Consider the following 22,035-nt stretch of genomic DNA (forward strand, 5'->3'; position numbering starts at 1 on the left):
TCAATAGCAAGCTCAGAAAGGACAGTGCTTGGTCTTTTCCATGCCAGAGTCTAATGATCTTATTTATATTTAAACATGAATTGCAAACAATTGGTAAATGCTGTCCTAATGACTGATTTGGGGTTTTTCTTTTCCTCAGGAAGAAGAATGCCAACATGAATATGAAGTGAACCATTTCCTATGCTTGCCACAGCGCCTGGATGCTCATATTGCATGGTTAGAGACAGGGACTTGCCTCTCACCAAACTGCTTCCTCGGACAAGATGAAGCCAAGGAGGAGCTTTCCGACGCACTGGAGTTGCAGTGACTGCTGCCCCATTTAAAATTGATGTTAGACTGTGCCCTGGCTGCCTGGCGAGATGAAAGAAGTGGTGTTGTGGTCACCTGAAGAGGTGACAAATTGGCTAACAGAAAATGCTGTGCCGGAGTATTGTGAGCCATTGAAGAGCTTCACTGGGCAGGATTTGATCAACCTCACAGAGGAGGATTTTAAGAAGACACCTCTCTCCCGGGTGTCTTCTGACAGCGGACAGCGGCTATTGCACATGATTGAAACTTTAAAAATGTCTCACCACATCGAGGCTCACAAAAATGGGCATATCAATGGGCACATCCGTGTCAGTGTGAGCAACACCACGCGTGAGAATGGCTTCGGCAGTACAATGAAGCTGAACGGGATGCCAAACGGCTATAAGAAGGAGATGATAAAGATCCCCATGCCAGAGCCAGAGCGCTCACAGTATCCTATGGAATGGGGCAAGACTTTCCTGGCTTTTAGTTATGCACTTTCTTGTTTCATCTTTACCACAGTGACTATCTCAGTTGTTCATGAACGAGTGCCTCCCAAGGAGGTGCAGCCTCCCCTACCAGATGCATTTTTTGATCGCTTTGATCGGGTGCAATGGGCTTTTTCTATTTGTGAAATCAACGGCATGATCCTTGTAGGACTGTGGTTTGTTCAGTGGCTGCTCTTAAAATACAAGTAAGTAAAACCTTTTGAAAAGCAAGTGCGAGGGGATACTTCTGACAGCTCTTGGAGGTCAGATACTGGTTTACATCCAAATAAAATGAAGCTTCTTGTTGTCTTTCTGGTTTTGGTCTCCCAAACTGAAACAGAGATCGTGCCATAGGCAAACTGCAGTTTGTGTGGGCTGCCTGTGCAAAAGGGAGAAGTTCAGTCCAACTGCTACCTAAGAAACTAAGAAACAGCCCTGATCTTGTTTGCCTGCATGATTAACTTCAACCCTTCTCATGTGTGAAAAGCCGTGAATTGGTTGTAATGACGTTCTTTACTCAGTTGACTGTTCTATTTAGAGGAGGCACAGCTCACAACTGTTGTGAACACAGCTGCAAACCAAGTTGAGATGGATGTAGTGTCTCTGTGGTTTGCCAAATGTAAAGACCTACCCTAAGATTATCATAACTCTTTGTCAAAACAAACAGGCAGTGGTTTAGTCCATGCACTTAAACAGTGCTGTGTGGAAAATTGTTGAAGTATGTTTCCTGCTTAACATTAGATGGAACGGGTAATGTCAAACACAAAGTATGTCAAAAGGTAATCATAAAATATGCAAAAGCATAGATATGCAATGAATTTGCAAGGTCTTAGTGGTTGTCTGCTTCTTTGCTCATCCTGGTCAGAATTGCAAGGGTGAATTTGCCTGCCAGTGGGAGTAACCTACTGTTTACCCTCTACAGAGTCCGTGTGGATCTTAATTTAGGGTATTTATACTGCCATAAATCCACACCTTAGGCAGTTGTGGTAAGGCAGCTTGATATAAACCCTTGTGCTGCCATAGCTGTGAATGAAGTATTCAAAGGCAAGTGGCATTAAGCAGTGTGAGGTGGCATATCACCATTCCTTTCAAAAACCAGGCACAAGCATGTCCCCAGAGCTGCCCAGCCCAAAGAGGAACTCCTCTGCTCTACTAGTAAAACAGCTTGTTCTCCACCTGTTCACTGAACTTTTTTTTTTTTTTAAACTCCTATGTAGGAAATTGAGTAAGGAATGTAATTTGGGCCCCACCATGGGAAATACAGGATTCTTCAGTTCACGAGACTTTGTAATAACCTTAGAATTACAGATTTTCCTTTTTAAAAGAAAGAAAACCAGAGGCCAATGGATCACTTGCCCTTATAATGGAGAAAAACATTAAAACTTAAACATAAGCTTGTGGTTCACCAGCTTCTTAAGGTACAGGCAGCTTGGAATGAGAGAATTGCTAAGCTGGGGCAGGATACCCTTGTGCAACACAGTTGTGGATTTCTGTTGGAATGTGACAAATGTTTATGTAATCCACAAGACTGAGATAATGGTTTGTTCATCTTTTCTTCTGCTTTATACTACTTAATGTGTTTTATCAGGTGAAAATTTAAAACTGTTGTACAGTTTTACAGAGGTGATGTTCCTTAAAGGAAAGTTTCTAGAAAGGTTAATTTATTGTTATTATAGGATTGCTAAAAAAAACCTGTGGAATTGCTTTTTTCCTTTCTTTTTTCCTTTTATTTTTTTTTAAATATGCATGTATGTACAGGAGGAAGGATTTAGCCTGGCTTGGCTTCTTGTTTTGTTTATGGCTGTAAGCTTCAGTATTACTCTTAAGTTGGTAGCTGCAGCGCTAGCAACTGCATTCCAGCTCCTCTCTCCCACTGCTCTAGCTGCCTGTGGTGAACATGGGGGATCATTAACTTTCTGGGGGTCTCTGAGCATAAATGTTGTTCAAAACCAAGGGAAGCACTTGGAGAACATGACACAAGATTCCTCTCAAGAATGGGGTGTCAGGTTAATACGGCAATATGAGGGATCAAACACCCTGTGATGGAGCTGAGCAGAGGCTTTAGATTAAGAACAGCAGTACCCATAAGGTCCTTGGAGATTTTGAAGGAGTGAGACATAGGTTAACTTATGACAAGCCATGTTGGTAGTGTTGGCAGATGCAAAGATTCCCCCTCATTCTATCTCCCCCCGCAACCATCCCCATTTGCTTTGATTGTTGGTTTTTCCTTGCTTTAGAAAGGCTCTTTCTGGTATTAGGGGAAGATATCAGGGAGGCACAGAGCTTTCCATTACCAGTATCAGCCCTGGAATAGGTCCTGGTCAGTGTGGGTACTAGTCATACAATGGAGACCAAAAGTCATCTTCTACGCCAATGAGTAGAGGTATTGAGGTCTGAGAGGCCCAAGCAGTCAGTAAGCAGCAAAATGGAAGAACAGGAGAGGAGCTTACAGGAACAGGAGCCCAGTGAGGCAGCTTTGTCTGGAGGACCTCATTCTTGTGGCTGTGGATGGGAACCACTAAGTGCTATAAAAAGAGCTGACAACCATGCGGGTTGTCACCTCCCTTTGAAACTTAATTCAAAAATAAAGGGACAGAATTAAGCCAGCTAGACCTTCCTCACTGCTCTGACCTCTGATGGCGTCAGGGATAGCCATTCTCACGTTCCATTTGAGGTCTGAAGATAAGATGTGAAGCCAGGTAATTGCTGGGCAGGATGAGACCTGGTCCCTCGCCTGCTCAGATGATAGAGATACCGTGTCTCCAAGTGCAAGCTCAGGATCACCGGTGAACCAGCAGGATTGTTACCCATGAGCCAGTGGCTGGGTTGAACATTTGACTGAAGGAGACAACTTCATACTTTCAGAATTTCTGAAACATTTTTCTTTGCCAAGCAGTGGAATTCCTATTGCTTATCCTACCAGATCCATTATTTGCCAATAACCTGATTTCATTCAAGCTGAGCTGGCTTCTTGCGAGCAATGAAGGATGACAGAGATGTATCATTCATGACACCGATCACTCGGGTCTTCCTTGTTCAGTCCAGGGATGGCATGGTGATGTTGAATAGAATATATGTGTCATCTTTGTTGCACTGCAAAGTTGGGGCCAAAGTTGGGTGTGTCTGTCCAGCTAACCACAGTGCAGGGTTTCACTTGGCCCTGTTACTGCTTTCTTGCCTGAAAAATAATTTTACCTTCAGGTAGAAATTGAAGGTTTTGGCTGACTTGGGGCAAGGCACTAGTTTTGGTGCAAGGAAGTCAGTGACAATTTCCTTCGAACATCCATAAGGCATTGGGTTGGTTGGTTTCTCACCAGAAAGCAGGAACAGGGTGGGTGTGCAGGTCTTGGCGGAGCATTCCAGGCTGTCCAAGACACTGCAGGGAGCTTGGAGAGTCCAGGCAAGCGGATGAGGCAGAATTAACTTCTTTGGGAAGCATTCCCAGATGTTTTGGAAGAAGTACAATGCTGGTTTTTGGCCACGCTTGACATTTGATTCAGGCTGCATGCTCATGGGATTGAAAAACCAGCGTGTTCACTAGCTGTGTTAGGTGAGGTCTGGATAGTTGTAATAGAAGTTATCTTGGCCAGTAATAAGCTTAGAAGTTGTACTTACTAGCTGACTCGTAGTCATACATGCAAACACAGACAAATCCTTCTGAGAAAGGAAAATACAAGGCTTTTTATATATTTTTTTAATACTACAGTACAGAGCACTTTCAGACTTTCCTTAGCAAAAACATGCTAAATCCAGCTAAACCAAGTGAGTTTGTGGGTAATTTTAATTTTTTTAAAAAAGTTCACTGCTCAGTTCAGCTGCTTCAGCTGCTTCTTTGGTCTCTCAAAATAGAGTACTGCTCAGTCTTTAATCCCCAACCCCCCTGTTTGTCTTTATACCGGGTTATAAAGAAAAGCAAGTTTGTGTCTGATTATAAAAGCCAGACACAAGAGTGAGATCTTTATTGGATCATCCTTCCAAGAGAAGAATTCCCCATAATGAGACCCAGAGGAAGATCACTGCCCCAGTGGCATGGTGCCTTCCACTCCTAAATTTCAGTCCATGGAGCTACATTAATAAAGTATATCAGATTCTTAACTCCCAGTTTTGCCTGTGTTTACACCAGGAGAGGGAAGAAGAAACATGAAATACTGTGCTTCAATAGCAGTGAGCACTCAAGTGCAAAAATGCATGTGCACTGTAATAGTTGAGGCTTTTCTGATAAATTAAGACACTTAAGCTGTTATTGATCTGGCACTGCAAATTCATACTCCTCTGAGAGTGGAGCACTACAGTTTAATAACTGCCAAAAGCTATTAAAAACAAAAAAGATGGCCAATTTTGATCTTTGAAAGAGCTCAGCTTGATAGAAATACTGTTTTTTTAAAAAGTGAATACTTCAAAATAGCAGGAAACAAATGCTAGAACTTGCAGCTTGTATTGTAACCCTTGTATTTCCCAAATGATCATAATGGTAAATAATAACAATTTAAAATCAACTTAAACCAACAGGGTCTGTAACTGGCAGGATGCAAAGGGTTGATGTGGTTAAGGTCACGAACTGCTGTAACTGGATTTGCTCGTGATTTTTGTAACACCAACAGCATTTTCTCTTTGCTGAACTCTATGCAAGCTCAGATGGAGATTACTCCTGTCCTGATGTATGTGCCAGAAGGGGTTTAATTGGCATAGCTCTTTCCTTATGATGTTATTAGCTGGTACATAGCACTGAAACTTCACAGGCCCGTTATAGGGCTGTCACTCCTGAGCCGAAGCTGCAGCTCTTTACCCCGTGTGCTCTTAATGGTTTTGCAGAACTGCATCACGGTACCCCAAAATTGCATCTGCCCTCTCTGTGTATGTTGGTGACTCACTGGCAGCCCTTAATGAATATATCTCTTCACACGTAACTCTAAATTTGGGTTTCAGAGGTTTTGTTGCTGGTGTGAATTGCTTCCTGTTTGACACTGCTCAGGAAAGATGTGTTCTCACTTGTTTGGGGTCATACAAGCTATTTCTTCTCAGGCAGCCCTTTGTAATTACTAAATGTGTATGTCACCTGAAATAAACTTAGAGCATTTTATCCTTTAATGAAAATACTGTAACTTCCCCTGCCTTGAGCAGAAAATTAGTGACTGCTCAATGCTAATGAAGAGGTATGGGGCATGAAATCCCTTTTAATGTCTTCAACACTATATCTGCCTAGGCTTTTGTATTCTAATCCTTGTATTTCCTGTAATCACCTTCATGGACTACAGTAGTTGAGTTGCTTTTGTGTTTCTGACCTGTAAAGCACGGGAGTATTTGTAAAGTAATTCAGTGTTCTGAGGTGTAAGCTGATACTGTCGCAAGTTTCAGAAGCACAGAGAAAAGAACAGTTGGTAGTTTATTTACCTTCGTATATCTTGTTTACATTGAATGACCTCCTTATTTTTTCCCTTTTTTTTTCTTTTTTTTTTTTCTTTTCTCTTAGGTCTATAATTAGCAGAAGATTTTTCTGTATAGTTGGCACACTATACCTGTATCGGTGTATTACAATGTATGTGACTACACTCCCAGTACCTGGCATGCATTTCAAGTGTTCTCCAAAGGTAAACTTCTGGCTGCCTTTCCATATTTTAATCTGTATGTTTTCCCCTTGTCCTGCTGTTACCAAAACTGAGCAGTACTTACTCAATAATTGTTACTAGTTTGAAAATAACAGTTTGGCATGATGGGAACGTTCTTCTGCAGATCATCCGCTTCCTTCTCGGTGAAAGTGTTGACGGTTGCTTTGAGGCAGTGCAGGCATTCCCACCCTTTTCAAAGTGCTAACCTATGCAATTTCTGTAGCATTTTCAACTAATTTGCATGATCAGCATTTTCCTGTCTCTGCAGGACAATGCAGTCAAAGGTGTGCAACCTGAGGAGTTTCCTCGTGTGACTCATTTATTTCTAGGTGCTTCAGCGTGTTAAATACAAATCCAAGTATGATTTATATTTGAAAATGGCCCAAAGAGACTTTTCCAAGGCTGGTGAAACTCTTATCCCCTTTGCAGCTGTTTGTCCCTGCATATATTTTTGCAGTTGTGTTAGCACAAGGACTTGCCACCTCCTCCCCCATCTAGCACTGACTCCTGACTGTTGTGTCAAGGAAGAAAATGGGCTTGCAAAAGCTATGGCTGAAGCCAAGCTACTGAGAGAGACAGGTGCTTAGGCAAGCCCCGTGTAGTCAGGGGGGACACATCATGGGACAGGTGCTGTGCATACATCTCATACCACACAAGCGCTGGTGTAAGTGTGGCCCTTACTGCAGCGTGCTATTTGTGGTAGAAATGCAGTTAAATACAGACTGGACTGCTGCAGTAGGGAACAAGGTGCATAAATTAGACACAAGTGCTCTTTCTCCATAGCGGTTCATCTCCATGTCCCTCCTGGGGTTCTTTGTGCTATAGCTTGATTTAAGCTGGAGAAAAGGGAAAAAAAAGTAATTTCTGTGAAGTATCTACTGTTCACACAGTACAATGGCTTTGTGTGCACAGCCATGTTAGGTGACAGCAGTAAAATCACTGATTATAGGTAGTAAAATCCTGAGCTGACTGGGTGCATATGCTGTTACATACAAAACCATTATGTTTTGGTGAGGATTGCTGGTATGTACAAAGAAAGCTGAAATGCTTTGGTTCCTCAGGGAGATAAAGCCAATGAATGTACTATGCTCCTTGTTTGACAAGGCACATCGTTTGCCAAACCACGTGTGGCTTTTTGAGGGACCAAGGTCTTTTGTAAAGAGAAGCAAGTGGGAGGGGAGTCCACATTGTATTTGATCAGTCAGCTGTTATGAAATTAAAAAAGAAAGAACATAGGTATTTATGGGCTGAAGGGAGTAAATCTGCCATTTTGGGAAATTTACAGTGTTGGCAAGCCTGTTTCTTTACTCAAGTGAAAACAAACCTACGTTGTGCTCTTCTGTTGCCCCAATAAGACTAAGGATTACCTTTCTTGAAAGCTATAAATATATCGATGGGGAAAGAATAACCTCTCAACACCTTACTGAGTTGTAGATGATTGTGAAGAGTGGGCTTTGGGGAGCATTTCAATGTTTTATAACGAACTGTTAGCAGGAAATGTTTAATTGCTGCAAAGACCCTGTTTAAATCTGTCAGCAATTAATAATTATTTCCAATTCTTAAAGCAAGCCCAGGCTCTAAAATAAAAGCAAAGCATGCAGGTAATGGCCAGCCAGAGGGATCTGTGTTTCCTTCTGAGTGTTACATGGTTACTATGGATTTAAAAACTTCATAAAATGAGGTAAGGATGCAGCACATGTGTAGTTGCGTGCACTGATCTATTAGTCCTGCTCCTTTGAGTTCCTGCTTCCCGTTGGATCTGGAGGTGCTCAGTATGTCCTGGTTTTGCTTCTTCCATGGCATACATTTTCTTTCTGGGTTTTTTTTAACATTTGAGCTTGTTTTAGACCTGGGAGCAGCAAAAGCAAAGTCCTGGGACAGTACCAGCTGCCCTTTGGTCACCTGGCAGGAGGGAGAGGGGCATTCTCTCCAGCAGGACTTGGTTTGCTTCAAGTTTGGCTTTCCTAAGGTAGATAGAAGTTTTTTTCAGAAATACCCTCTGAGCCAGCATCATGGATTGGAGGTGGTTCAGATCAAATCCATAAGATGTAGAGGAATGTCCCCATTGCTCTCGTGGGTTGTGTAAGTTAAAGCCAGTGCAGAAGTTTGGCATCTTGCTCTGACAAACATGGTATATATTTCTTTTGAAATGTGAAGTGGAAAGAAACAATTTTGAAGACTTTCCGAGGCAGGGTGGCAGGAGGCCTTAGAGTCTGGAGTGAGATACTCTCTTCTGTTCGTTGAGTCAGGGATTCAGCAGCTGGACATACAGTTTGAGCAGTTCATTCTGTTTACTGTTGCATTAGCATCTGTAGGGCCTGCACTGTTATGAACAAGAAGAATTAAATTAAGCTTGATTTATGTTAGAGTGCATTGCCTCTTGAACAGAAGGAAAAACAGATGTTTAGAGAACATGACAAAATTCTAGCTATAGCTGAAAATATTTTTAATTCTTTTTTATTGGTGAAGCTGGATTTTTGAGACTGTATTACAGAAGTTGTAGGTTTTCCAAGAGTCATTATTCTGAACTTTGCTATATATACATGTGGTTCATATATACACCTGCTGTATATCCCAGTGCAATAATATAATGAATAAAAAGAGACCTGAACCCCTGCTTGAAGATTCTTGCTAAAAATAATTTTCCTGTATAGCCATGAACATTAGCAAAGGCTGCCAGCAAGACCTGGGAGAAAGACTATGCCTTTACGTGGTAGCAGCCATAAGTACTTAGAAATAACATAGAAAACAATTTTTGCTCACCTACTTGTTTTGCTTTGGTATTATATTGAAAAGATGCCATGTTTTTCATTGTAACTGGAAATGACCCGGTATAAAGGTTTTTTACACGCATATATACATACACAAATATTTGTTTAATTTTTTCTGTGCCTTTTCAATTTATGTTGTGAGTGTGGGTAAAAAACAGTAGTCCTTTGGGATACTGTATTTCTAGGGAAATTGTACTAATTTCCTTGATTCTTCAGACATTGAATAATTCAAATAAAGTAATATTTTAGACAAATGATGGAAGTGCATATGGCCTGTGCTCACATGAACACTATCTGTAACAGATGCAAAGCATCAATAAAAAAATAAACTCGTGTCTCATTTCCAGTCTTTTTCCCTCTAGAAATGTGCTGCTAGCTTTTGGGAGAAGCTGTGGATTTACTGATTGATCTTGTGTATCAAAGCACAAAGAATAACTGAAAGGCAAAGTTACTGGCTAACGCCATTGCCTTAGTCTCTGAAAGGTTAGCACTGATATTCTGCTGTGCTTTTGTGTTTTGCTCTTCCACCAGCTTTTTGGAGACTGGGAATCTCACCTGCGAAGGATAATGAAACTGATTGCTGGCGGAGGATTGTCCATCACAGGATCCCACAACATGTGCGGCGACTATCTGTACAGCGGTCACACAGTCATATTAACTCTTACATACTTATTTATCAAAGAGTGTAAGTTTGTTACTGTTCATGTGGCATTTCCTGTTGTATAAATCCTTGATAATTGAAGAATTATTGTTGTGCTGATCAGTAAATAAAATTAAAGTAAAAATGCATGTTTTTCCAATTAAATAAAAATAATAGGACTTCAAAGACATAGGGCTTACTGAAAAAGAAAATTGAGGAGACAAAATAAACACTTTACCATCTAGATATCTGAATTAAGCATTTTATTAATTAAAAAAAAATTGTTTAGAATGTAATTGAAACCTTCATTGCACCCTGCCTGGTGCAACTATGTGTCTCCTAGCTTAGAGAGAGATGAATGCCGTGCTGAATGCAAGGTTGCTCATTTTTCAAGAATCGGGCTTTAATGTATGCATTTATCTTTTATGAAAGGCAAGAGGGATGAATTGCCATCTGTTGAGAATCAATATTGGAAAAACAAATCAGTGAATTTTACTGACCAGGTTATAATATATTGTTATGTATTGGGCCTCTTTCTCAAAGGTTTCATAACCTTTCTGTTTTCCAAGGGTCTTACTACCCCAGAGTACAATTTTAAGTTACACCTTAAGAGAATGATACTTATTTTGTGATCTCAGCATTCCTGCTCTTAATCTTAATGCAGGCGTTGCACTACCCGCTTAGGATTGCAGTCCGCTCCTCTGCTAATGACAGCAATAGTCTTGCATATGCTGATAACACCATGCATTGAGATAATCACTTCTTTTGCTTCTTTCCAGATTCCCCACGGCGACTCTGGTGGTATCACTGGCTTTGCTGGGCACTCAGCATGGTTGGGATGTTCTGCATCCTCCTTGCTCATGACCACTACACTGTGGACGTGGTGGTGGCTTACTACATCACTACAAGACTTTTCTGGTGGTATCACACAATGGCCAACCAGCAAGTGAGTTTCTCCTGGTCTTTGGATCTGTGTGGTTCTGCTTGCTGTAATGTGGTGGTGGGTGAATATCCACACTTGGCCTTGAGCCTTTCTGCAGGAGTAGGAGTGGACTCGCCTGTGTCTTGTGGAACATCCGTCTCTTCCCCCCGACGCTGTTTACGGAATGGAAAGAGGCGTCATCAGCTGGGTTCATTTTGCATCTGGACTGCAAAAATACCTGAAGGTCTGCCCACAGGCAGGCAGGCCTCTTTGCTTCCGCTGTGTAACCTCAATTTTTGAAGTTGTTCTGAATTTTGGCCAGTTCGCCATTTTTGTGATAGCAGAGCGAACCATTTGGATGTGGTGGTGGTTTTTGCCTTGGGTTTTTTCTTTGTTGAAGCCAGCTGCATTTTCCTTCTGTTCTGTGTAGTTAGATGACAGGTCTGTTGAAGAATAGTATTGAGACCTCACTAAAAATGAACCATTTTTTCAGAGTGTTTCCAAGTGGTGCTAAGTTCCCCTGACCAAGGGAAGTAGTTTCTGTTTGGAGGATAGCGCAGCAGAGAACAGGCTGCTCCTGTCCTGAGGCCTGTGTCTGGGAAGGCATGAAAAATAGGGCCGTGAGGGAAATGCTGAGAACGAGGAGCTGCTTAGCTGGGGGCACAGTACTTGATGGAAGAGAGCAAAGGTTTGTAATACTCAACCAGGGAGCAGTCGTAAATGATTCAAAGGTTGAATGAAGCAGTCTAAATGAGGTCTCATGTCATTCTTGTTCTTACTTTCCTGCCAGTGAACTAGATCAATAAGTGATGAGCTTACAGTGCTGAGGAATGAGAGAGAAAACGCACAAGACTGTTGTTATCCATGGGAAAGACCTAATGAGTTAGGAGAAACTAACTCTTAGGTCTGTAACAGCAAATTGGTGTCCAGATATTTTCTGTGCAACATGGAGAAAGATATTGTGCTTATCAGCATATGACTTTAGTTAATTACATTTAAGAAAAGACCTAGTATGATGATAGGACATCAGTTAATATTCTGATGGTACAGATTTTTAGATTATATCAAGGTCTTACAGCTACTGTGCCATATTATTGCAGTGGTTTTGCTGCTGCTTGAAGCAATACACCACAGTCCAGCCCTGTGGTATGTTCTTACTACCAAATGCCTAATTGCAAAGAATGCACTTTGATGTTCAGTCTGTTTCGAACCACTGTGATAGCAATCTGTGCCCAGACTTAGTAACTCTTGTCATACAGCACCAGACCAACTTCCACACTTTGAATTTGCTCCTGGGCTCTGTCAGAACGGTGGTGCTGAGTGGCCATGCTTCCAGGCTGGAAGCTGCTGAAGTCAAGATTGCCTTGAGTATTAATGAGTACTTGCTTCAGAAAAGCCCTTTGCCTTACTGTGTGGAAATGTCCCTGCCCCGCTGAATGATGTGACTATGTGCCGAGGGCTGTGGCTTGTGTCTACCTTAAAATGAAAAGCAAAAGCCCACTTAGGGCTATAGTGGATTTATTTTACATGTGAGTTTACCACATGGAAAGAAAGCGTAGCATACAAGCCCCGTTGCTTGCACTTTCTGGTGGGCTGATGCAATGCTTCCCTGCTCTGGTGTCTAAAATGTGCGACAGGGTAGTTCAATAACTCCCTTGGTGCCTGCCCGCTCCTTGTGTCTCAGCTGTGGCTTGCTCATGGCTAGGAGAAGCAAAAGGGCGGATGGGGGCAGGTTAAGAGCATGTGGAGGACAGGGCAGGGTTCATTACCTCCTCCGGATGGGTTGAGGCATGCCTTGCTCATTGCTCTGTAAGCATGCAGTGAGGCTCCAAAGTGATTCTTGAGCTACTTACGTGCTTTGGGTTGGTTGTGTTTCATTCCCAAAGGAGAGGAGACACTATCTCTTGGGCCATTCATTCTTCTCCTATGGGACCATAGAACAGCAGAGGTCTTAGAAACTAGGGTGAACCTCACTTGGGAGCAGCATTTGGTGTGTGCAGGTAGACTGTGGAAAAATAGCTTGGCTCTTTTTGACTCTGTCCATGCAGATCTGTTTGGCGGTTGTTTCTAGATACTGAGAGATTTTTGGAAGCAACTGTAGGCAAGATGCCACTGCTGAACGGTAGCAAGCGACATGTGATGAAGTCATGCGAGTAAGTGATGTGCTCTTTTGTAATGCTCTTTCTTCTGATTATCTTTGTGCAGGTGCTAAAAGAAGCTTCCCAAACTAACCTCCTTGCAAGGGTCTGGTGGTACAAGCCCTTCCAGTACTTTGAAAAGAATGTCCAAGGAATTGTACCTCGCTCCTACCACTGGCCCTGCCCCTGGCCAGTGCTGCACCGGGGCAGGCAGGTGAAATACAGCCGCCTGGTGAATGACACATAACAGCGTGTCGACGGACAAAACGGGGGGGAAAGGACCTGTCCCAAGTGCTAAGAACTCTGTACGAGAAGATGCCATAAAAAAATCAACCGCTCCCTAACCCTTTCTTTTAACAGTTCCCTTGACTTAATCTATTCAGTTACCTGGTAAGCACTGTGATCTTTTTTTCTCTCCAAAGGATCTGCGTTGGACAACAATAAAGAAAATCTAACTTATCATGCACTGTTATACATTTCTTGTTAATAGATTTGGGATTTACATTCACCCATCACCATGTTCCTTTGTATATGATGCGACAGCATAAATGAAAGCTTTTATATCATAAGTTCTGGTCTTTCCAGTCACGTCTGGGAATAAAGCATATTATTTTCTTGGGAAAACATACTTTTCATATCTCTTGCCCCAAAGATTGGGCTGTAAGCCATTTTCTAGCAAATTACTATATGAAGGTTTCTAAATACCTGCCTTGGGTAAAATCGAGAAATCTTTCTACCTGTTGCGTCACGCTATGAATAAGATGATAGACACAGGAAGGTTTGGTAATCTTGATTTTTGTAGAATCTGCGGTGACTGTGTCAAAAAGTGCAAAAAAAAAAAAGGAAAAAAAGAAAAAGGTTGTAAAGTGATTTTCTAAGTATTTCCTAACTTTATTTTTCAAAATGTGTATGAAAATTAAATTTAAAAAGATTTTTACATGTCAGAGAATAGAGAGTTAAAATTTAAAGAAAATGCTTCTTGGGAGAGAGAGATTTGTCTATGTTTCTAGTGCCTTTCTTGTCTTGATTGTATGGTCAGTAGGCAGTCTTAAATGTTTTTATTTAAAATAAAGTATTCCATGAAAGCAGAATTATATATACTGTATAATTACTAATTTTTGCATTTATAGCTAAATTAAACTGGAAATTTGCTTATAATGTTGAAATTGCCATGTGTAGGGGGAAAAGAACACAAATATAAAGGGTCCGATCTTGCTCACACATTGTGGGCAGGTCAAACTAAAAGGTATCACTTTATTGTCTACTTGGTAGCTGTATTTTAAAAATAAAAACAGCCATGAAATCCTGTTTTTTAAGAATTTTACAAATGATCACTGAGTGAACTACGAATGGTTTCTCCATCCCGTATTGAAATGTTGTTGAAAAACAACAAAAATAATCTATTTCTTTAAAATATTTGTGCAGAAACTGCATGTAATTAATTATAAGTTTCACTCCTACCATACATACTGTATGTTTGGGGAAGTACTCTATCCTAAACTTGCCAATGTGCAGAACAAAATAGTTTTTTTAAAGAATGAAGAAGAGAAAATATATATATAAATATATATATATCCATTCTGTATTTTACGTGAAGCAGAGTTATCTTCTGTAGGGTTTTTGTGTATTCACAAGGTGATATTTGTATTGTAAAACAACAATGGTGAAGGAAAATAAAAAGGCTTTTGAAAAATGTAGTTTCCTTTATCTTTTTAATATTAAGTTTAAATTTAAAGCTGGGTTTATTCTTCCAAACCTTGCCTTTAATTTTATGTGTTATTGCACTGTAGGCCATCAAATTTGGACTGTATGGAAACTGCATTGATTTTGAATTGCTGTTCACGTTGGGCAAAACAGTGCCTTATCTGAAATAAATGCTATGCAATAGATTCTGATAGTGTGGGAGACAGGGGTGGATGGGAGAAAGCCTTCCTGGGAGCCATCACCAGGGCTTGAAAAATCTACCCCCAAACTGCTGGGACGGAGCTCGTTGCAGGGTGCCCATCTGTGACCCAGGGCTGTATCAGTCCTGTCACTTAAACAACAACAAAAAACAAAAAAACCCAAACAAAAGAGTGAAATTTCTATGAGTACGTGGTGGTGAAAGTAATTTATTGCTTCTTTTTTCTGGGTGGTGGTGGTTTATCTCTACTTCTCTGCCCTGTTCCTCAGCCTTGGCCAAAAACTTCCTTGAAGAATTGCGGGTTGTTACTTCTGCTGCTTTGCCTTGCTGTTGCTTGGGATGCTAGACAAGACTAAGCCATCTCTTACCAGTTCTTTTTCTCCCTGGGAGGGATGGCATCTCTTCACACCCGATGCTTTTTGGCAAAATCCTTTGCAACAGCACCTGCAGAGCTGTCTGCGAATTTTAGGGTCAGCTCTGCGTGCTTTGCCTTCAATCCATGTATTATCTTTGCAACTGTGTGGTTGAGAGCTGATGTTTAAAAAAAAAGCAAATCCACCCCAAGATGATTGTTCGAGAGAATTCACGCTCCCAGACGTAAATGAATGAGTAGATTTTTCAAGACCTGGCATCACGCACATCAAAACCATTGACATAAGTAAATGTATGGATATATGCACATGACATTAAATGGAATCTGCTGAATTCTGCATTGTAGTGTTTGACTTACTGCATGGATCTTGCTAAAATGGTTTCGTTTTCTTCACAGCAGAGCTGTGCTTTGGTAAAGCGTGCTGTCTTGAGAGTTAAGTCTGGGCAAGCAGGGACATGGAGCTCAGCAGTGTGGCGTTGCTCTGGGTGCTGCCTAGTCTGGAGGAGGGGTCCCAGGGAATATGTGCGGGACAAAATTGTGCATCAGTGTTAACTCCAGACTGTGGCACTTGTGCTGCCTTGTTCTCCTTCCCTGTGAGTATCTGCTCGGCAGCACCAGCTTTTTAAGATGGGTAATGGCTTGTGACGATGCTAACGCTGCTAGGCTCAGTGCGTGGAGTGCAGCCACTCATTGTTTAGCATATGCTAAGGATTTGGGATCCCAAATTTCCCACCGTCGAGCACTTCAGCTGCATATACCCCGAACCACTCGGGTATGGTACATCTACAGCAACTCTTGGCCTTTGCTCTCTGGAGAAGTGTAGCCAGGGGATGATGGTGGTCTTCTGGAGACTTTGTACATGGCATGCTTGCCTTTTGAACTTTGTATTTCTGGGGTGAGGCCCTTGGGAAACTTCCTGGGGCAGTCTTGGTCCCAGTTAGAGGCTGAACCACCAAGTGCACTGTCCCCTTGCCCTGGGGCGCTGGTGCACGGGTGCATTGTGCGTGTGCAGTTGGGAAGCTTGGGTAGGGAAGCTGATGCTGCTTGGGTGCACGTGGACCTTTACCATTGATGTCCATCAGACTTGGGCCAGTGTGGAGCAAGAAGTCAGTAAAGGAGCTGAAATCCAGAGGTGTGCTGCCTTTATCAAAGCAAGCAGAGCTAATGGCTCTTCCCACATTGTGCCAGTAAAACCATCTTCTCTTGGCTTGTAATTGGACATGGAGTTCTTTGGTTTGAGGGCATCTATAGGAGGGTAGACTGGAGCCTGGTTTGTGTGCGGTGGGGTAAGCCTTACCATGTTGTCCAGTGCAGATTACAGGAGGCTGAAATTTGAAAGGGGTGTCCACCAGAAAAGGCTGGAGAAAGACAGCATAAGGTGGAGAAGAACCTGGCAATTGTCTTGAGTCCTGGACAAACAGAATTCTCTGCCAGGAGGCTGGACTTCGGTGTTGCTGAGATCCATCTCGATGAGGCTTTTAGTCCTTCCAGGTGGGGGAAGTTTTAAGACCTTAAAATACAGGAATGGGAGGGGTTTTGAGGAGCACAAGCCGAGCAAGGGCAATGATCCCTTTGGTTTTCTGTATGCTGAAAAGAGCAATTAACCCCCATCAGCCTCCCCCCCCACCCCCCCACCCCGCCTGCTTTTATTCAGAGGGCAGCTCAGTGTACTGCCTGATGGCTTTATCCTTCTGGTGCCAGGGTGTCTGTGTTCCCCAAAGACAAGCCACCGTGAGTTCCTGTTTTGTCAACTTTCCCATCCAATTCAGTAGATGCTGGCAGCAAATACTTGCAGGAAGGATTTATGGCTTCTTTTTGACCATTTGATAAGGACTCCTTCCACAGCCAGGCGACCAAAATAGAAGTTAACCCTTTGTGTTATGCAGCATGCTCTCACCATGCATCTTCTCTGTAACCTGGCAGGAATACACATCTTGTAGAAAATTAATACTGGTTTTCCAGCGCATTATCTCAATGTCATTTCTGCCACTGGTTGTCTGTGTGCACTGTAGGCTTGGCAGGGAATGCTGGTGAGCAGCAGGGTTTGGGTGTGACACTTTCTGCACGTCCATTCTGCAACCTTTCTTAAATAAATAACCACATCTCTAGCGAGGTTTGGGAGCAGGCCAGTATCCCCCAGCTTGACCTGCAGACGGTTTTCAGCAGCAGCATGTTGGCCCTGGACGTTACTTTTGCCGGCACAGTTTGCATGTAGGCATGGGTGGGCACAGAGCAGCCTACCTTGTTCATTTTCTGCCTGATTTTTGCCCAGAAGAAGCCAGCGGGAGGTAGCTTGGGAAGAATTTGCCCAGTTCTGCATTGCCGTTTTTCAGTCTCCAGGCCCAGGGGGTAAGAGGGTTTTCCCAGCCTTGTGCCGGAGCTCTTCTGCTTTGCACGTGCTGCTTGGCTCTTCCCCCAGCGCGATGCTTGCCCCCTGCTCCCCCGCATCACAGGTAAGTGCTGTGCCCTTGGGGCTGCTGCTGTGTGTTTGAGCAAGACATCGATCCAGAGCCCGGGAACAGCTCCGATAAATGCTGTTTTGTGTGCGAATGAAGGTGATGTCACCGAAGTGTTCCTTTTGCAACCAGTGCTTCCAAAGGCATCCAGCCGCCTTGTGGTCTCGTTGCAGGTCGGTAAAGGGGGAAAGGGGGAGTGGGTTAGCCTGGGGGAATGTGCTTCAGCCAGGAGATGATAGGCTGAAGCCAAAGCTGGCTGCTGAAGGGTTTGTGATGTCTCCTACGCTCCTAAGCACTCAAAGTGCAGCCAGCTTAGACTTAGAAATCTCTTAACCGATTTTGCTCTCAGAAGACCTCTGTCAAAATAAGGATTTCTCCTTTGATCACCCCTCTCTGATGACTGGGACAATCCTTTAGGTAGTGCCATGGGATACAGCCACTTTGGAGTTGGTCCCATCCCCTTTAACACAATGGGGACAACTTGCTGCAAGAGCTTTCGTGCAGAGTACCTTCACCCCTTGGGAAGGTCAAAGCAATTCATCCAAGCCCCACTCTTGCCCATGTAATGCTTTAATGCATCTCCCTCCTTGGGCTTTGCAAAGCAGCCATGGAGGTGAAGGGTTCTTTTTGGACCTATTTATGACGTTCTGGGTGACCTTTAGCCGACGTACTCCCTACCTTGGCTAATAATCGCTTCTGCTTGGGCTTCACTGCTGGTTGCCTGTGGCCACAACACACCCCAGTCACAGCATGATGTTGCCATAAGCACAGATTTTCATTTTTCCTGTCAAAAAGATATAAGTTATTTGAGCAACCCTTTGTTCTGGGTTAATTTCGGTTCATCTCTGCTTCTTGCAGGCAGAGCAGACTGGGCGCATGAGTCTGCGCTGCGAATCTGGGTGCAGAACAGGGGGGTTTATTGCTGCCCAGCAGGGTGCTTTGGCTGGGGCAGCCCGCTGCTGGGTGAGCAAGCCTTGGCTCTCTTTCCAAGGTGATTTTTTTTTCTCTTTTCCACTTAATATTTTATAGGCTTAAAGGAAAGTGGAGTGGGCAAGGAGCTCAGGACGTTATCTGTTTCTCTGCACTGATGTCTCCCTCTTGGCTAGAAGACGCAGCTCTACCTTTCAGCAGCGAGGGATACTCGCATTTATTATTTTTTAGCCCTTCAGTGTACTGCCATGCATTGCTTGTGTTTTGGCACAGTGGTTGAAACATACATTTCCATTTCATCTGGCACCCAGGTTACTTTTTTGTTGTTAAATCCACAATTACCTTTTTGGCAGAGGTTTTGATACTTGCTCCAGTGCCCTCTGTGTCGTTCAGTTTGTGCTGCTGTTCAGGGAAGTGAAAATGGCACTTTTCCATGGCTGTTCGCTTCTACCCCTGTCCATCCCATGGAAGGGGTGACCCGTCCATGCCTTGTCACGCGACCTCTGCATGATGCCATTCTGCATTTTAACTCGTAGAAAACCTCAGCCAGGCTATGGGGGCAGTAAGGGGGATGCTTCAGCTTTGAAAGCAGTAACTTTATGTACGAGACAGGGAATGCATGTCTGGCCTTTTGCTGCTGCTTCTATGATTGACACCAAAACATTTTCCATTTGTGGTGAAGCTTTAATCCATTTGCATTTAATTTGTGAATAGATTTAAGGCACGTGATCTGGGGAATTTTTGAGTGTTCCCATGTCCGAACATCAATCGAGTATTAGCAGCAAAAAAACGCCTGGACTTGGTTGTCCAGAAGGGCAGGAGGGTCCTTGCTCATACCGCATCGCGGGATGACATTTCAATAACGGTCGGTAAATATGCCTTCGGTTCAGCTATCGCTCAGTGATCTGCGCGTGACCCTCAAGTTCAGAAACTGGAATCATTCCAGTTCTGCTACCTTTGCCCTTCTCCCAGTTCAACCTGCCCTTCTAAACTTTCCATGCCTGCTCCTAGCCAAGTTGTCCAGTAGGAATGTCACCATTTACCACCACAAAGAGGTCTGATCCTATGACCAGGAGCAGCTCTGAGCTACGCTATGGACCCGTGGCATTTCCACACCACAGCGTGCTGTCTCCCCATAAGCTGCAAGTACCCAAATGCTGCGTCCCACAGAGCTGTTGGTGTCTGTCCTGGAAAATATCTCTGCCAACCGGCTATTTAGCACATGTGCAAGGACAGGTGCTTGAGGCCACCAAGGGACGCCAAGTAGCCCAGTGCTGGCACTGCAGCAGGCTTTTGTTGTGCAGCTCTTTATGGGCCTCCTCTTCTGGATTTACGTCCATTTGGCATCACTTTTGTCCTCCTCTTGCTTTCCCATTGCAATTTGAGGTTTCACCTGTACCCACAGAAAGGGGTCCTGAGCTTAAGTGATATATTTAGAGCTGGCTTTAGCTGTGTTTCCTTGTGTCACTCTAGCCCAAGCTCCGACAGCTCCTGTGAGCAGGCAAGAGGCATGTCCATGACCAAAGCTCCTGTTGAACCCAACGGGATGAACTCTCCTAGATTGGGGGTGGCAGCTTTAACTTTACCAGAAGAACCAGAGGTTTCATGAAGCAATTTGCCCTGCTTTCAGCTGGCATAGAGTTGATTTTTTTCTTACTAGCTGGTGCAGTGCTGTGTTTTGGATTTGGTGTGAGCGGTGTTGATGGAACACAGGTGGGTTTGATTGTTGCTGGGTAATGTTTGTACCAAGTCAAGGACTTTTCCGTTTCTCAGGCCCTGCCAGCAAGAAGGGTGGAGGGGCACAAGGAATGGGGAGGGGACACAGCCAGGACAGCTGGCCTGAACTGGCCAAAGGGATATTCCATACCATGGGACATCACGCTCGGCATATAAAGTTGGGGGAAGAAGGAGGGGGACACATACATTCAGTGTTATGGTGCTTGTCTTCCCAGGTAACTGTTACGTGTGATGGAGCCCGGCTTTCCTGGGGATGGCTGAACACCCGCCTGCCCATGGGAAGTGCTGGATGAATTCCTTGTTTTGCTTTGCTTGCGTGTGTGGCTTTTGCTTTATCTGTTAAAGTGTCCTTAGTCAAACCACAAGTTTTCTTACTTTTACTCTGCTGATCCTCTCCCCTATCCCACTGTGGGGGGAGTGAGCAAGCGGCCGCATGGTGCTTGGTTGCTGGCCGGGGTTAAACCATGACGCAACTGAAGGCAGCTGCACTAATACCCACCTGGTCTGGCAACCTGTTCACCATCCTCAGGATTTCCAAAGAAATATTTGAGGAGCCTTAAGCCCAGCTCAGATCGTGGTGAAACACCTCAGTTGCTGCATTGGCCAGTGGAGGCAGAAGGTGTTCCAGAAGGAAATCACTGCACATCCCAGGTGTTGGGCAGTCAACTGAAGAGCTCAAGAGATCTTGTGCTACTGCTTGGTGCTTCCGGGTCAGTCTGTGTGGCAGGCCGGGCATGGGGCTGTACTCAAGCATGGCCATCACGTCCTTGACTTCAGCCTTTCACCCAGTGGAGCTACCTGTTGCTGCTTGGAGTAGACACGTGAGCATTTTGACCAGGAAAGGTGGGGAAGAAAATCTACATGGTGCTGCTTGGATCACTCTCCAGTGTGTCCCTGCCAACACCTGAGCAGCTGTTTGCTGACATCTCCGTGCAGAAACATTATCTCCTGCCATCAGGATCCTTCTGCGTCCACGTAAAAAAGGACTTTGGCCATTCTTTATTAAATAAACAACATTATCTAAGAGGCCTCATAATTGCTTTCCCCTCCTCACATCTGGGACTCAAAAAGGAAAACAGATGCAAAAAGCTGGTTTTCAATCAATAACATTTTTAACAAATGAAAATACACTTAAAATATAATCCTGTGTTCAAATTCTTCTCCTAGTAGAGTTTGGAAACCCTGGGGACTGTTCTTCCATGAGGATTAGGAGTCATAGCCAGACGGGAAGCAGCAGCCATTGCTGGTTTTATAGATTGATTGCTTCTTATCTTGCCCAGTGCTTGACTCACAGGGCTATAAAAGCAATAACTTTCAAGCTGAACTTTTCAGCTTGAAACAGGTCTCAAGCTGGGAGACATTCCTCTAGACACAGGGACACGCGAGGGATCTTAGGTAAGTTTGCATGAGATTTCACTGGGATTTCATAGGACTGATGTTTGCTTCTTTTAGCATTACTTTTGCAGTTTAATCAGTTGGAAAATGAAAACTGTAGTTGTGTATTGTGCAGATGTGTTCGTGGCTGGTGATGTGATACTGGTTATCGGGACAGGTTGCGGTGCTGTGCAGCTGGCTGCCACTGCCGCACTTGGAGAAAGAACGGGGAGGAAGGAAGCCTGTAATGTTAGATTTGTTGTCACTAGAAAATTTGCTAGGTGAAATTCAGCAATGATCATGACTGCTGTAGCTTGCCATAGCAAAAGAAGCTAGTAAGTAAGGTCACCTATAGCAAATTGGGATGACTACTTGGCTCTCTGCTAACAATGTTTCTTGTTACAACCTT

At 43.6% G+C, this 22,035-nt stretch overlaps 1 protein-coding gene across 7 annotated transcripts in view; it reads left to right on the forward strand.

Moving 5' to 3' along the window:
• SGMS1 (sphingomyelin synthase 1) overlaps positions 1-15,461 on the forward strand; it is a 99,430-nt gene extending 83,969 nt beyond the window's left edge. For all 7 annotated transcript variants that reach the window (XM_040605813.1, XM_040605816.1, XM_040605814.1 and 4 more), the window contains 5 exons: positions 140-982; positions 6,247-6,364; positions 9,685-9,838; positions 10,573-10,739; positions 12,921-15,461. In XM_040605813.1, the coding sequence (XP_040461747.1) occupies positions 360-982; positions 6,247-6,364; positions 9,685-9,838; positions 10,573-10,739; positions 12,921-13,100 (1,242 nt within the window). In that variant the 5' untranslated portion in view covers positions 140-359 and the 3' untranslated portion in view covers positions 13,101-15,461. The remainder of the gene's footprint in view (positions 1-139; positions 983-6,246; positions 6,365-9,684; positions 9,839-10,572; positions 10,740-12,920) is intronic.
• The last annotated feature ends 6,574 nt before the right edge of the window (positions 15,462-22,035 follow it).

Source organism: Falco naumanni, chromosome 9, assembly GCF_017639655.2.
Source record: "Falco naumanni isolate bFalNau1 chromosome 9, bFalNau1.pat, whole genome shotgun sequence".
Lineage (NCBI taxonomy): Eukaryota > Metazoa > Chordata > Aves > Falconiformes > Falconidae > Falco > Falco naumanni.